Raw genomic sequence first — 12,518 nt, 5'->3', positions numbered from 1 at the left:
GTGTTTTCTGCATCTTTGCTCTGCCATGATCAAGAAACTACTATGTAAACTCTGGACCAAGCAGTATACCGCCCGCCTTAAGGATGAGCCCATAGGACTAGTGATAAGGGCTTGAGTAAAGAAAGGACCAGCTCCTGGGACCCCAGGAAAAAACACATACACAGTGGGTAACCCTCTTCCAGACAAGGCTAAGCCTGCCTAAATTCATATACAAGAACTGTGCCTCCATTTTCATTAACCTCCAGCAAAGGGTTGTGAACAAAACCATCAACCTAAAAACAGCAAAGACACGTACCTACGGGAACTACAGCTGCCGTCCAACCTATGTGCACTACCTGTCATTGTGTCCGCCTAAGGAGTATGGGATCTCCTATGGAAATCCTCCAATCACTGTGACCTCAGCGACCCTGACTGTGACCAGGGTCTAACACTTCAATTGGAAAAGTTTCACTATACATGAGCGTAAACCACTGATGTAAGAAAGACCATGGACTATGCCAATTGGGAAGCTTGTGTGGTTCTGTGACTAAGCACAAGCTGCTAGAGCTCTTACTTCCTAGATCCAAATACAAGGAAAAGGAGGAGGAAAAGCCAGAAGTATAACCAGTAACACAGCTAAAAAAACACTTCAGCACACAGCGACTGGGGGAAAACAAGCTAATTCCACATAGATATAATGCTGCCAAGGTTGTACAACACATGTAGTATAAGTCAATTTTAAAATATATTAATTTTTATTAAACATGATTAAAAAATCAATAAAACCATTAATCTGTTTCTAGTGCAAAAGGAAAGAATGCCGATGGATACATGTGCTGGGTAGTCTGACCCCTTTTGGTCTAAATGAACAGCGGAGCTTTGTTCCATTTCTTTAGTCTCCTAGTGTGCACTGATTTTTAATTGCACTTTATTCGTTTTTAACTCTTGTCTTTTTGTACATTTATATTTTTTAGCATTATGGTGATGGGTTGAATTAAATGTGATGTGGATTTCTACGGATGAGGGGAAGAAAAAGAACAGATCTTTATAATCATGGATGGACATTTTTTTAAAGAGGACATATAAACTGGAACATAATGGTCTTCAAATGTATCATTTGGCATGCACTTTATATTTATTATCACTGGTATTTGATTGTAAAAAGTTGCTATTTAAAGCTTCGGTTTATTGGGAGTGGTATATGATTCATGGTCACATTGTATATATATTACAATTATGTTTACACTTTATATAATATATATTACACTTTATATAATATATATTACACTTTATATAATATATTTGCACTTGTATAATGAATACTTTTAAATTTATTGCCGATTTGTGTGTTTTTTTTAATGTTTGTATCGGCATTGTGAGGTTTGTTGCACTTTTGCACTTTTCTGATGTGTTTTTCACATGTATTAAGGTATTATTATACTGATGTATATTCATGCACTTTTTTTTTTTTTTTATATATAATTTCACTTATAATGATATATTTCCTATGACCAGATGTATGTACATAGCCTCCTGATAAGGAATAATGGTTACCATCCGTGTACGCGAGTCCGGGGAGATTCTGGCGCAGGCGCTCTTCCAACTTGGTCTCTTGAGTCACTGTGCGCATGTCCGCCTGCGTTCCACCGGCGGACGTGCGTTCCAGTGACGTAGGCCGGGAGGAAGCTGCGTGATCCCTGGCCACTCCTTTGACCCGCGTCGTCCCCCGGAAGGAATCCTCAACACTAGTATATATAGTGCGCGAGACATGAGCTATATACGCCCCTTGATAAAGCGATTTAAAGGCGAAACGTGCGTCGGGGTTGCGGTTACCAGACACCACGATGGGTAAGCGTCTCACTACACTATCATTTATATTGCGGATATAGGCTGACATTGTTATCAGCGATCCGAGGCTGTGTAGATACACTGCAGGGCTATATGAATATTGATTGTGACGTTTATATGATATAGTGATATATGTTAGAGTTATCATTAGAGATATGGTGGTCTGGTGACCTATTACTGCTGGATTCCCTTTTGCACTAGAAACAGATTAATGGTTTTATTGATTTTTTAATCATGTTTAATAAAAATTAATATATTTTAAAATTAGCTTTGTGTGGTATAATTGTTATTTATTAAAAGCTAATCAACTATGTTGGACTAATTATGTTATGGTCAATTGATTCCGTGGTGGTGAGACCAATACTGTTTGAGTGTCCATTGGAGCTATTGTATATAAACATGTAGTATAAGTCTAGAATAAGGGTTTCAATATTGTAGTATCTAGGTTTACTTGTTATTGTCATAACAGTGATCTCCTGCTGTCACCAATAGTGCACTGTAATGTAATAAGATGTCACAGGGGTAATAAGAGGGTCAGGAGCCGGGTTACTGTAATAAGATGTCACAGGGGTAATAAGAGGGTCAGGAGCCGGGTTACTGTAATAAGATGTTACAGGGGTAATAAGAGGATCAGGAGCCGGGTTACTGTAATAAGATGTTACAGGGTAATAAGAAGATCAGGAGTCGGGTTACTGTAATAAGATGTTATAGGGTAATAAGAGGATCAGGAGCCGGGTTACTGTAATAGGATGTTACAGGGTAATAAGAGGATCAGGAGCCGGGTTACTGTAATAAGATGTTACAGGGTAATAAGGGGATCAGGAGCCGGGTTACTGTAATAAGATGTTACAGGGGTAATAAGAGGATCAGGAGCCGGGTTACTGTAATAAGATATTACAGGGGTAATAAGAGGATCAGGAGCCGGGTTACTGTAATAGGATGTTACAGGGTAATAAGAGGATCAGGAGCCAGGTTATTGTAATAAGATGTTACAGGGTAATAAGAGGATCAGGAGCCGGGTTACTGTAATAAGATGTTACAGGGGTAATAAGAGGATCAGAGCCGGGTTACTGTAATAAGATATTACAGGGGTAATAAGAGGATCAGGAGCCGGGTTACTGTAATAGGATGTTACAGGGTAATAAGAGGATCAGGAGCCGGGTTACTGTAATAAGATGTTACAGGGTAATAAGAGGATCAGGAGCCGGGTTACTGTAATAAGATGTTACAGAGTAATAAGAGGATCAGGAGCCGGGTTACTGTAATAAGATGTTACAGGGGTAATAAGAGGATCAGGAGCCGGGTTACTGTAATAAGATGTTGCAGGGGTAATAAGAGGATCAGGAGCCGGGTTACTGTAATAAGATGTTACAGGGGTAATAAGAGGATCAGGAGCCGGGTTACTGTAATAAGATGTTACAGGGTAATAAGAGGATCAGGAGCCGGGTTACTGTAATAAGATGTTACAGGGTAATAAGAGGATCAGGAGCCGGGTTACTGTAATAAGATGGTACAGGGGTAATAAGAGGATCAGGAGCCGGGTTACTGTAATAAGATGTTACAAGGGTAATAAGAGGATCAGGAGCCGGGTTACTGTAATAAGAGGATCAGGAGCCGGGTTACTGTAATAAGATGTTACAGGGTAATAAGAGGACCAGGAGCCGGGTTACTGTAATAAGATGTTACAGGGGTAATAAGAGGATCAGGAGCCGGGTTACTGTAATAAGATGTTACAGGGGTAATAAGAGGATCAGGAGCCGGGTTACTGTAATAAGATTAATTATAGGCGTAAGGAGTGACACTCAGTCTGATTCTTACAAGTGGAAAGCAGAGATATTCTTATCAGAAAATTATCCACTATGTAGACAATGATCATAGAAGAGATGCTTTTGATGCAAGTGCTATTGTGCACAATTTTATTTTGGTATACAGTGTAGTCACAGACATATGAGATATGGTTACAAAAAATAGTAACGTGCACAGTGCTAGGGTAGGATAAGAGGGTGGGGGGTGTGGGTACATGACTCATGGGGGAAATAACATCAAAATGACCAGTGATATATACATAACAATAACACAATAGTTGCTGGATGGAATATCTGGAGGATGATGAGGAGAGAAGGCAGGGGAATATTCCATAGCTATGAGGGAATACATAGATGTTAGTGAGGCTTAATCATATATGACAATAGTCATATATGGAATTTATGTCTGTGACTACACTGTATACCAAAATAAAATTGTGCACAATAGCACTTGCATCAAAAGCATCTCTTCTATGATCATTGTCTACATAGTGGATAATTTTCTGATACTGTAATAAGATGTTACAGGGGCAATAAGAGGATCAGGAGCCGGGTTACTGTAATAAGATGTTACAGGGTAATAAGAGGATCAGGAGACGGGTTACTGTAATAAGATGTTACAGGGGTAATAAGAGGATCAGGAGCCGGGTTACTGTAATAAGATGTTACAGGGGTAATAGGAGGATCAGGAGCCATGTTACTGTAATAAGATGTTACAGGGTAATAAGAGGATCAGGAGCCGGGTTACTGTAATAAGATGTTACAGGGTAATAAGAGGATCAGGAGCCGGGGTACTGTAATAAGATGTTACAGGGGTAATAAGAGGATCAGGAGACGGGTTACTGTAATAAGATGTACAGGGGTAATAAGAGGATCAGGAGCCGGGTTACTGTAATAAGATGTTATAGGGGTAATAAGTGGATCAGGAGCCGGGTTACTGTAATAAGATGTTACAGGGGTAATAAGAGGAGCAGGAGTCGGGTTACTGTAATAAGATGTTACAGGGGTAATAAGATAATCAGGAGCCGGATAACTGTAATAAGATGTTACAGGGGAAATAAGAGGGTCAGGAGCCGGGTTACTGTAATAAGATGTTACAGGGGTAATAAGAGGATCAGGAGTCGGTTTACTGTAATAAGATGTTACAGGGTAATAAGAGGATCAGGAGCCGGGTTACTGTAATAAGATGTTACAGGGTAATAAGAGGATCAGGAGCCGGGTTACTGTAATAAGATGTTACAGGGTAATAAGAGGATCAGGAGCCGGGTTACTGTAATAACATGTTACAGGGTAATAAGAGGATCAGGAGCCAGGTTACTGTAATAAGATGTTACAGGGGTAATAAGAGGATCAGGAGCCGGGTTACTGTAATAAGATGTTACAGGGGTAATAAGAGGATCAGGAGCCGGGTTACTGTAATAAGATGTTACAGGGTAATAAGAGGATCAGGAGCCGGGTTACTGTAATAAGATGTTATTGGGGTGATAAGAGGATCAGGGGCCGGGTTACTGTAATAAGATGTTACAGGGTAATAAGAGGACCAGGAGCCGGGTTACTGTAATAAGATGTTACAGGGTAATAAGAGGATCAGGAGCCGGGTTACTGTAATAAGATGTTACAGGGTAATAAGAGGATCAGGAGTCGGGTTACTGTAATAAGATGTAATGGGGTGATAATATATTCGGCTGCAGGGTTGGTTACCATTATTACAGGGGGGTAGGACGCTGAGTGCCTCTTATATGACGGATTATAATACTTTGGATTAGTTCATAGATCTCTTCTTCTCAGTAAAGTTAAATAAATAGAGATGTATATAATACGGGCGGTCAGGGAATTCCAGACATCTGCTCTCCTTATAAGTCCAGGATTTTATATACAAACAGATGTACATCTAGATGGGAAGTGATAATGGATCTCGGATCTGTCGCTGTATATGATGGGGGGAGGGGGGGGTGCTGGTGCTCTTATAATCTGGGACTGTCTCATAGTAGATGTCTCTCTCTCTCTCATCAGCTGTTGTTTCTGTATTGTCTCTTTTTGATGCTCTCACTCCGTCTCTCTCTCCTCCGTTTAACCCTTTGGCTTCCTGGTCCTCTTCCATTTTTATTAGTATTCCCTCTCATTCCCTATCTTTATTCCTCAATCCTCTCTCTGGCTCCCTCCTCCTCCCCCCTCCCCTGCTCCTCCCCCGCCCTCGCTCCCCCTCCCTCTCTGCCATCATCAGTCCAAAAAATTCCAAAGTTGGAAAATCTGACACAGTCCTGATATATCTCACTATATAAATATATATATATATTTCAGGGCTTTTTTTTTTAATACCAACACGTTGACATCACAGGGAATGCGGCTCGACAATTGGCCACACACTGAGCCAATGGCTGGGCCCCTCGGCAGACACACATCTCCCGGATAATCAGACATTTAAAAAGTTGAAGAAAAGATTTTAAGAGCATCTTGTGAAGGAGCTCGGCTACAGCACACAGCAACATGTCTGCCGCTCACTTCAACAGGGGCCCGGCCTATGGACTCAGTGCAGAGGTGAAGAACAAGGTGAGGAGCTTGTCCCAAGAGCTTGCAATCGCATCGTGTGTGTGTGGACCCAGGGGCTGACAATCTGTGCCCTTATAGTTCTATATTACAGCTGGTGGGGGGGGGGGTCTGGTGACTGGTGATTCTCGATGTGTTTTTTTTATGGCTGAGAATAGAAGTGACCTGAAGAGCTGACAATCTAACTGCACAGCTTATAGGTCTATTGTGTCAGCGTGTCCTTATCCTGTACCCCAAGTGTCATTATCCTGTACCCCAAGTGTCACTATCCTGTACCCCAAGTGTCATCATCCTGTACCCCAAGCGTCACTATCCTGTACCCCAAGTGTCATTATCCTGTACCCCAAGCGTCACTATCCTGTACCCCAAGTGTCATTATCCTGTACCCCAAGTGTCACTATCCTGTACCCCAAATGTCACTATCCTGTACCCCAAGTGTCATCATCCTGTACCCCAAGTGTCAGTGTCATTATCCTGTACCCCAAGTGTCAGTGTCATCATCCTGTACCCCACGTTTCATCATCCTGTACCCCACGTTTCATCATCCTGTACCCCAAGTGTCATTATCCTGTACCCCAAGTGTCATTATCCTGTACCCCAAGTGTCACTATCCTGTACCCTAAGTGTCAGTGTGTCATCATCCTGTACCCCAAGTGTCATCATCCTGTACCCCAAGTGTCAGTGTGTCATCATCCTGTACCCCAGGTGTCACTATCCTGTACCCCAAGTGTCATCATCCTGTACCCCAAGTGTCACTATCCTGTACCCCAAGTGTCATCATCATGTACCCCAAGTGTCACCATCCTGTACCCCAAGTGTCATCATGTACCCCAAGTGTCACTATCCTGTACCCCAAGTGTCATCATCCTGTACCCCAAGTGTCATCATACTGTACCCCAAGTGTCACTATCCTGTACCCCAAGTGTCATTATCCTGTAACCCAAGTGCCATCATCCTGTACCCCAAGTGTCACTATCCTGTACCCCAAGTGTCATCATCCTGTACCCCAAGTGTCATCATCCTGTACCCCAAGTGTCATCAACCTGTACTCCAAGTATCACTATCCTGTACCCTAAGTGTCATCCTGTACCCCAAGTGTCATCATCCTGTACCCCAAGTGTCATCCTGTACCCCAAGTGTCATCATCCTGTACCCCAAGTGTCATCATCCTGTACCCCAAGTGTCATCATCCTGTACCCCAAGTGTCATTACCTTATTGTTCTGGAAAGGAGGTTTTCCCTGGAGATGCAGCTGAGTAACTTCTTCCCTTGTCCGGGGAGCTAGCACTCTATTACAGCGTCTATTTTCTGTCTTGTGTGTAATGCTCTGGCACATGAGCCGGATTCCTCTTACATGATGGCGTGCTTTCACAACACTGGAATACACTTGTTTGCTGACAGATTGTTGATTCTGCTTGAAAGCGCGTCTGATGCTACTGAAGTCTGCTTCACCTCCAGAGCAGCCATTCATCTCCTGTCTACACTTATATCAGGGGCCGAGGGCCAGTCTTGCATTGTCCTCAATGATAAAACTTATTTCCATTGTTATAACTTTATCATAAACGACCAAACTCACTAGGCTAGGGCTCCTACTCAGGCCATACATGAAGAACCTCCAAGGTAATGGGGTGGTGTATGCTACCATGTATTATGGGGATATAAGGCGACCAGTCACCACGACTATAGTCTACAATGAGTCATTGCGTCATCAGTATGGATGATATAGCTAATTGCACATTTTTTTTTTACTTGCAGTACCACTATTCACCACTATCGGTGGATTATGCTTTTCAATAGAAAACAATGCAACAGCGCCCCCCTAGTCTGAATGTAGACACAACATAGGGGGACATTTATCAAACTGATTGCGCCTGTTTTTAGTCTAATATATCTAGTTTGCGCTCAAAATAAATCTAATATGAATTTATGAAGATTTTTTAGACAAGACTATCCAAATTAGATGCGACTTTTTGAATTAGATTTTTTTGTTGTTAATTAGATCGAAAGTGCGGCAGAATTCTTTTTTAGCTAAATTTATTAACTGCGCAACTTTTTTAAAAGTCACATATATTGGCGCATCGCTACGTCTGCTCCGAACCAGGTGAATTTATTAGACTAATTAAAAAAACATTATTTTTAAGACACATTTACTATGCTATTAGACAATTTACATAAATTTGACTTAACACATTAGATTGGAAATTATGCCAAAACATCTTTGACAAAATCGTGTTTTTAGATTTGTTAGTAAATATCCCCCATAGAGTTTTTAAATTTTAAGACAATCAATTACCTTTGAAAATCATTGAAATGCATGGATTTCTACTAATTTCTGTGGAAATTCTTATGGTAAGAGGTAATTTTACCATTGATTTTACCATTGATAATTTTACCATTGATTTTACCATTGATAATACTGGGAGTTTAGTGTTTGGGTTTACAGGCAGCTGCAACCTATAATGGAGGCTAGATGTAGTTAGTGACAACGCATTTGAGGGATAACAAAGCAAAGAACCATCGTTTCACATAGACCATGTCAACAATCCAGATGACCCCTCTGGTGGTGGCTTATCTCCTGTGAGAACAAAGGATCGGGCCTGTAAAAATTCATTTTCATAAATTCATATTAGATTTATTTTAAGCGCAAACTAGATATATTAGACTAAAAACAGGCGCAATGGAACACCTAAAACCAACAACTTGATGTATACAAATTTGTGGTTGGTGAAGGAGAGATATCAGAGCAGAGGGTTGTTGGTAATGGTGTATATTCCGAGCAGAGACTGGCTAAGGGTGGTGGCCACAAGGGTCTGTTCAGGGTCCCATTCTTTTTAATATGTAGGTTTGGAGGGTAAGGTTAGTGACATATGTTTGGTAGGTAAGGATAAGGACATAGGAGAGGATTTGGTAGGTAAGGATAGTGATATAGGAGAAGGGTTGGTAGGTAAGGAAAGTGATATAGGAGAAGGTTTGGTGGATAAGGATAGTGACATAGGAGAAGCTTTGGTAGGTAAGGATAGTGACATAGGAGAAGAGTTGGTAGGTAAGGATAGTGACATAGGAGAAGGTTTGGTAGGTAAGGATAGTGATATAGGGGAAGGTTTGGTAGGTAAGGATAGTGACATAGGGGAAGGTTTGGTAGGTAAGGATAGTGACATAGGAGAAGGGTTGGTAGGCAAGGATAGTGACATAGGAGAAGGGTTGGTAGGTAAGGATAGTGACATAGGAGAAGGGTTGGTTGGTAAGGATAGTGACATAGGAGAAGGTTTGGTAGGTAAGGATAGTCACATAGGAGAAGGTTTGGTTGGTAAGGATAGTGACATAGGAGAAGGTTTGGTAGGTAAGGATAGTGACATATGAGAAGGTTTGGTAGGTAAGGATAGTGATATAGGAGAAGGTTTGGTAGGTAAGGATAGTGACATATGAGAAGGTTTGGTAGGTAAGGATAGTGACATATGAGAAGGTTTGGTAGGTAAGTATAGTAATATACGAAAGGGTTTGGTAGGTAAGGATAATGACATAGGAGAAGGTTTGGTAGGTAAGGATAGTGACATAGGAGAAGGTTTGGTAGGTAAGGATAGTGACATAGGAGAAGGTTTGGTAGTGAAGGATAGTGACATAGGAGAAGAGTTGGTAGGTAAGGATAGTAACATAGGGGAAGGTTTGGTAGGTAAGGATAGTGACATAGGAGAAGGGTTGGTAGGCAAGGATAGTGACATAGGAGAAGGGTTGGTAGGTAAGGATAGTGACATAGGAGAAGGGTTGGTTGGTAAGGATAGTGACATAGGAGAAGGTTTGGTAGGTAAGGATAGTCACATAGGAGAAGGTTTGGTTGGTAAGGATAGTGACATAGGAGAAGGTTTGGTAGGTAAGGATAGTGACATATGAGAAGGTTTGGTAGGTAAGGATAGTGATATAGGAGAAGGTTTGGTAGGTAAGGATAGTGACATATGAGAAGGTTTGGTAGGTAAGGATAGTGACATATGAGAAGGTTTGGTAGGTAAGTATAGTAATATACGAAAGGGTTTGGTAGGTAAGGATAGTGACATAGGAGAAGGTTTGGTAGGTAAGGATAATGACATAGGAGAAGGTTTGGTAGGTAAGGATAGTGACATAGGAGAAGGTTTGGTAGGTAAGGATAGTGACATAGGAGAAGGTTTGGTAGGTAAGGATAGTCACAGGAGAAGTTTTGGTAGGTAAGGATAGTGACATAGGAGAAGGTTTGGTAGGTAAGGATAGTCACAGGAGAAAGTTTGGCAGGTAAGGATAGTGACATAGGAGAAGGGTTGGTAGGTAAGGATAGTTACATAGGAGAAGGTTTGGTAGGTAAGGATAGTCACATAGGAGAAGGTTTGGTAGGTAAGGATAGTGACATAGGAGAAGGTTTGGTAGGTAAGGATAGTGATATAGGAGAAGGTTTGGTAGGTAAGTAAAGTAATATACGAAAGGGTTTGGTAGGTAAGGATAGTAATATACGAAAGGGTTTGGTAGGTAAGTATAGTAATATACGAAAGGGTTTGGTAGGTAAGGATAATGACATAGGAGAAGGTTTGGTAGGTAAGGATAGTGATATAGGAGAAGGTTTTGTAGGTAAGGATAGTGACATAGGAGAAGGTTTGGTAGGTAAGGATAGTGATATAGGAGAAGGTTTGGTAGGTAAGGATAGTGACATAGGAGAAGGTTTGGTAGGTAACGATAGTGACATAGGAGAAGGGTTGGTAGGTAAGGATAGTGACATAGGAGAAGGTTTGGTAGGTAAGGATAGTGACATAGGAGAAAGTTTGGTAGGTAAGGATAGTGACATAGGAGAAGGGTTGGTAGGTAAGGATAGTCACATAGGAGAAGGTTTGGTAGGTAAGGATAGTCACATAGGAGAAGGTTTGGTAGGTAAGGATAGTGACATAGGAGAAGGTTTGGTAGGTAAGGATAGTGATATAGGAGAAGGTTTGGTAGGTAAGTAAAGTAATATACGAAAGGGTTTGGTAGGTAAGGATAGTAATATACGAAAGGGTTTGGTAGGTAAGTAAAGTAATATACGAAAGGGTTTGGTAGGTAAGGATAATGACATAGGAGAAGGTTTGGTAGGTAAGGATAGTGATATAGGAGAAGGTTTTGTAGGTAAGGATAGTGACATAGGAGAAGGTTTGGTAGGTAAGGATAGTGACATAGGAGAAGGTTTGGTAGGTAACGATAGTGACATAGGAGAAGGGTTGGTAGGTAAGGATAGTGACATAGGAGAAGGTTTGGTAGGTAAGGATAGTGACATAGGAGAAGGTTTGGTAGGTAAGGATAGTGACATAGGAGAAGGGTTGGTAGGTAAGGATAGTGACATAGGAGAAGGTTCGCTAGGTAAGGATAGTGATATAGGAGAAGGTTTGGTAGGTAAGGATAGTGACATAGGAGAATGTTTGGTAGGTAAGGTTAGTGAGATAGGAGAAGGTTTGGTAGGTAAGGATAGTGACATAGGAGAAGGGTTGGTAGGTAAGGGTAGTAACATAGGAGAAGGCTTGGTATGCAATAGGGTTGATATTCCTGGAGGTGTCTGTAATATTGAGAAAAATTTATCTTTACTAGATAAGTGGTCAAAAGAATGCAAACAGCAGTTCAATGTCTCACAATGTAAAATAATGCACTTGGAGAAGAGAAAGCCTCTATCTGAGTATCATATTGGCAGTTGTGTGAAGACTTCAGAAGAGAAGGATTTAAGGGCAGTGATTTCTTACACCTCACAATTAGTCACCAGTGCAACCTGGCGGTGGGGAAAGCTAATAGTATGCTGGTCTGTATATGTAATGATATGCTGGGCTGTATATATATAATGGTATGCTGGGCTGTATATGTAATGATATGCTGGGCTGAATATATATAATGGTATGCTGGGCTATATATATATAATAGTATGCTGGTCTGTATATATATAATGGTATGCTGGGCTGTATATATATTGGTATGCTGGGCTGTATATATATTAGTATGCTGGTCTATATATATATATATATATATATAATGGTATGCTGGGCTGTATATATATATATATATATATATATATGTATATATATATAATGGTATGCTGGGCTATATATATAATGGTATACTGGGCTGTATATATATATATATATATATATATAATGGTATTCTGGGCTGTATATATATATAATGGTATGCTGGGCTGTATATATATATATATAATGGTATGCTGGGCTGTATATATATAATGGTATGCTGGGCTGTATAACTAGAGGTATAACCAATAGGAAGAGGGAGGGCACCTTTACAGCGCATTGTTATTTACCTGATGGAAAACTAGATTCGGTGCATAGGTTTGGACATTTCACATTGT

General features: G+C 40.8%; 1 protein-coding gene across 2 annotated transcripts in view; it reads left to right on the top strand.

Annotated features, from left to right (window-relative positions):
* The first annotated feature begins 6,068 nt into the window (after nucleotides 1–6,068).
* The window catches only part of CNN1 (calponin 1), a 40,560-nt gene continuing 34,110 nt past the window's right edge, over nucleotides 6,069–12,518 (top strand). The window contains exon 1 of one of the 2 annotated variants that reach the window (XM_069947164.1): nucleotides 6,069–6,182. In XM_069947164.1, coding sequence (XP_069803265.1) covers nucleotides 6,120–6,182 — 63 coding nt within the window. In that variant the 5' untranslated portion in view covers nucleotides 6,069–6,119. The remainder of the gene's footprint in view (nucleotides 6,183–12,518) is intronic. The other variant, XM_069947172.1, reaches the window with a different exon arrangement.

The sequence above is a fragment of the Dendropsophus ebraccatus genome, chromosome 1, assembly GCF_027789765.1.
Source record: "Dendropsophus ebraccatus isolate aDenEbr1 chromosome 1, aDenEbr1.pat, whole genome shotgun sequence".
Lineage (NCBI taxonomy): Eukaryota > Metazoa > Chordata > Amphibia > Anura > Hylidae > Dendropsophus > Dendropsophus ebraccatus.
Note: the sequence above shows the minus strand (reverse complement) of the source record. Positions and strands in the feature narration are given on the sequence as shown.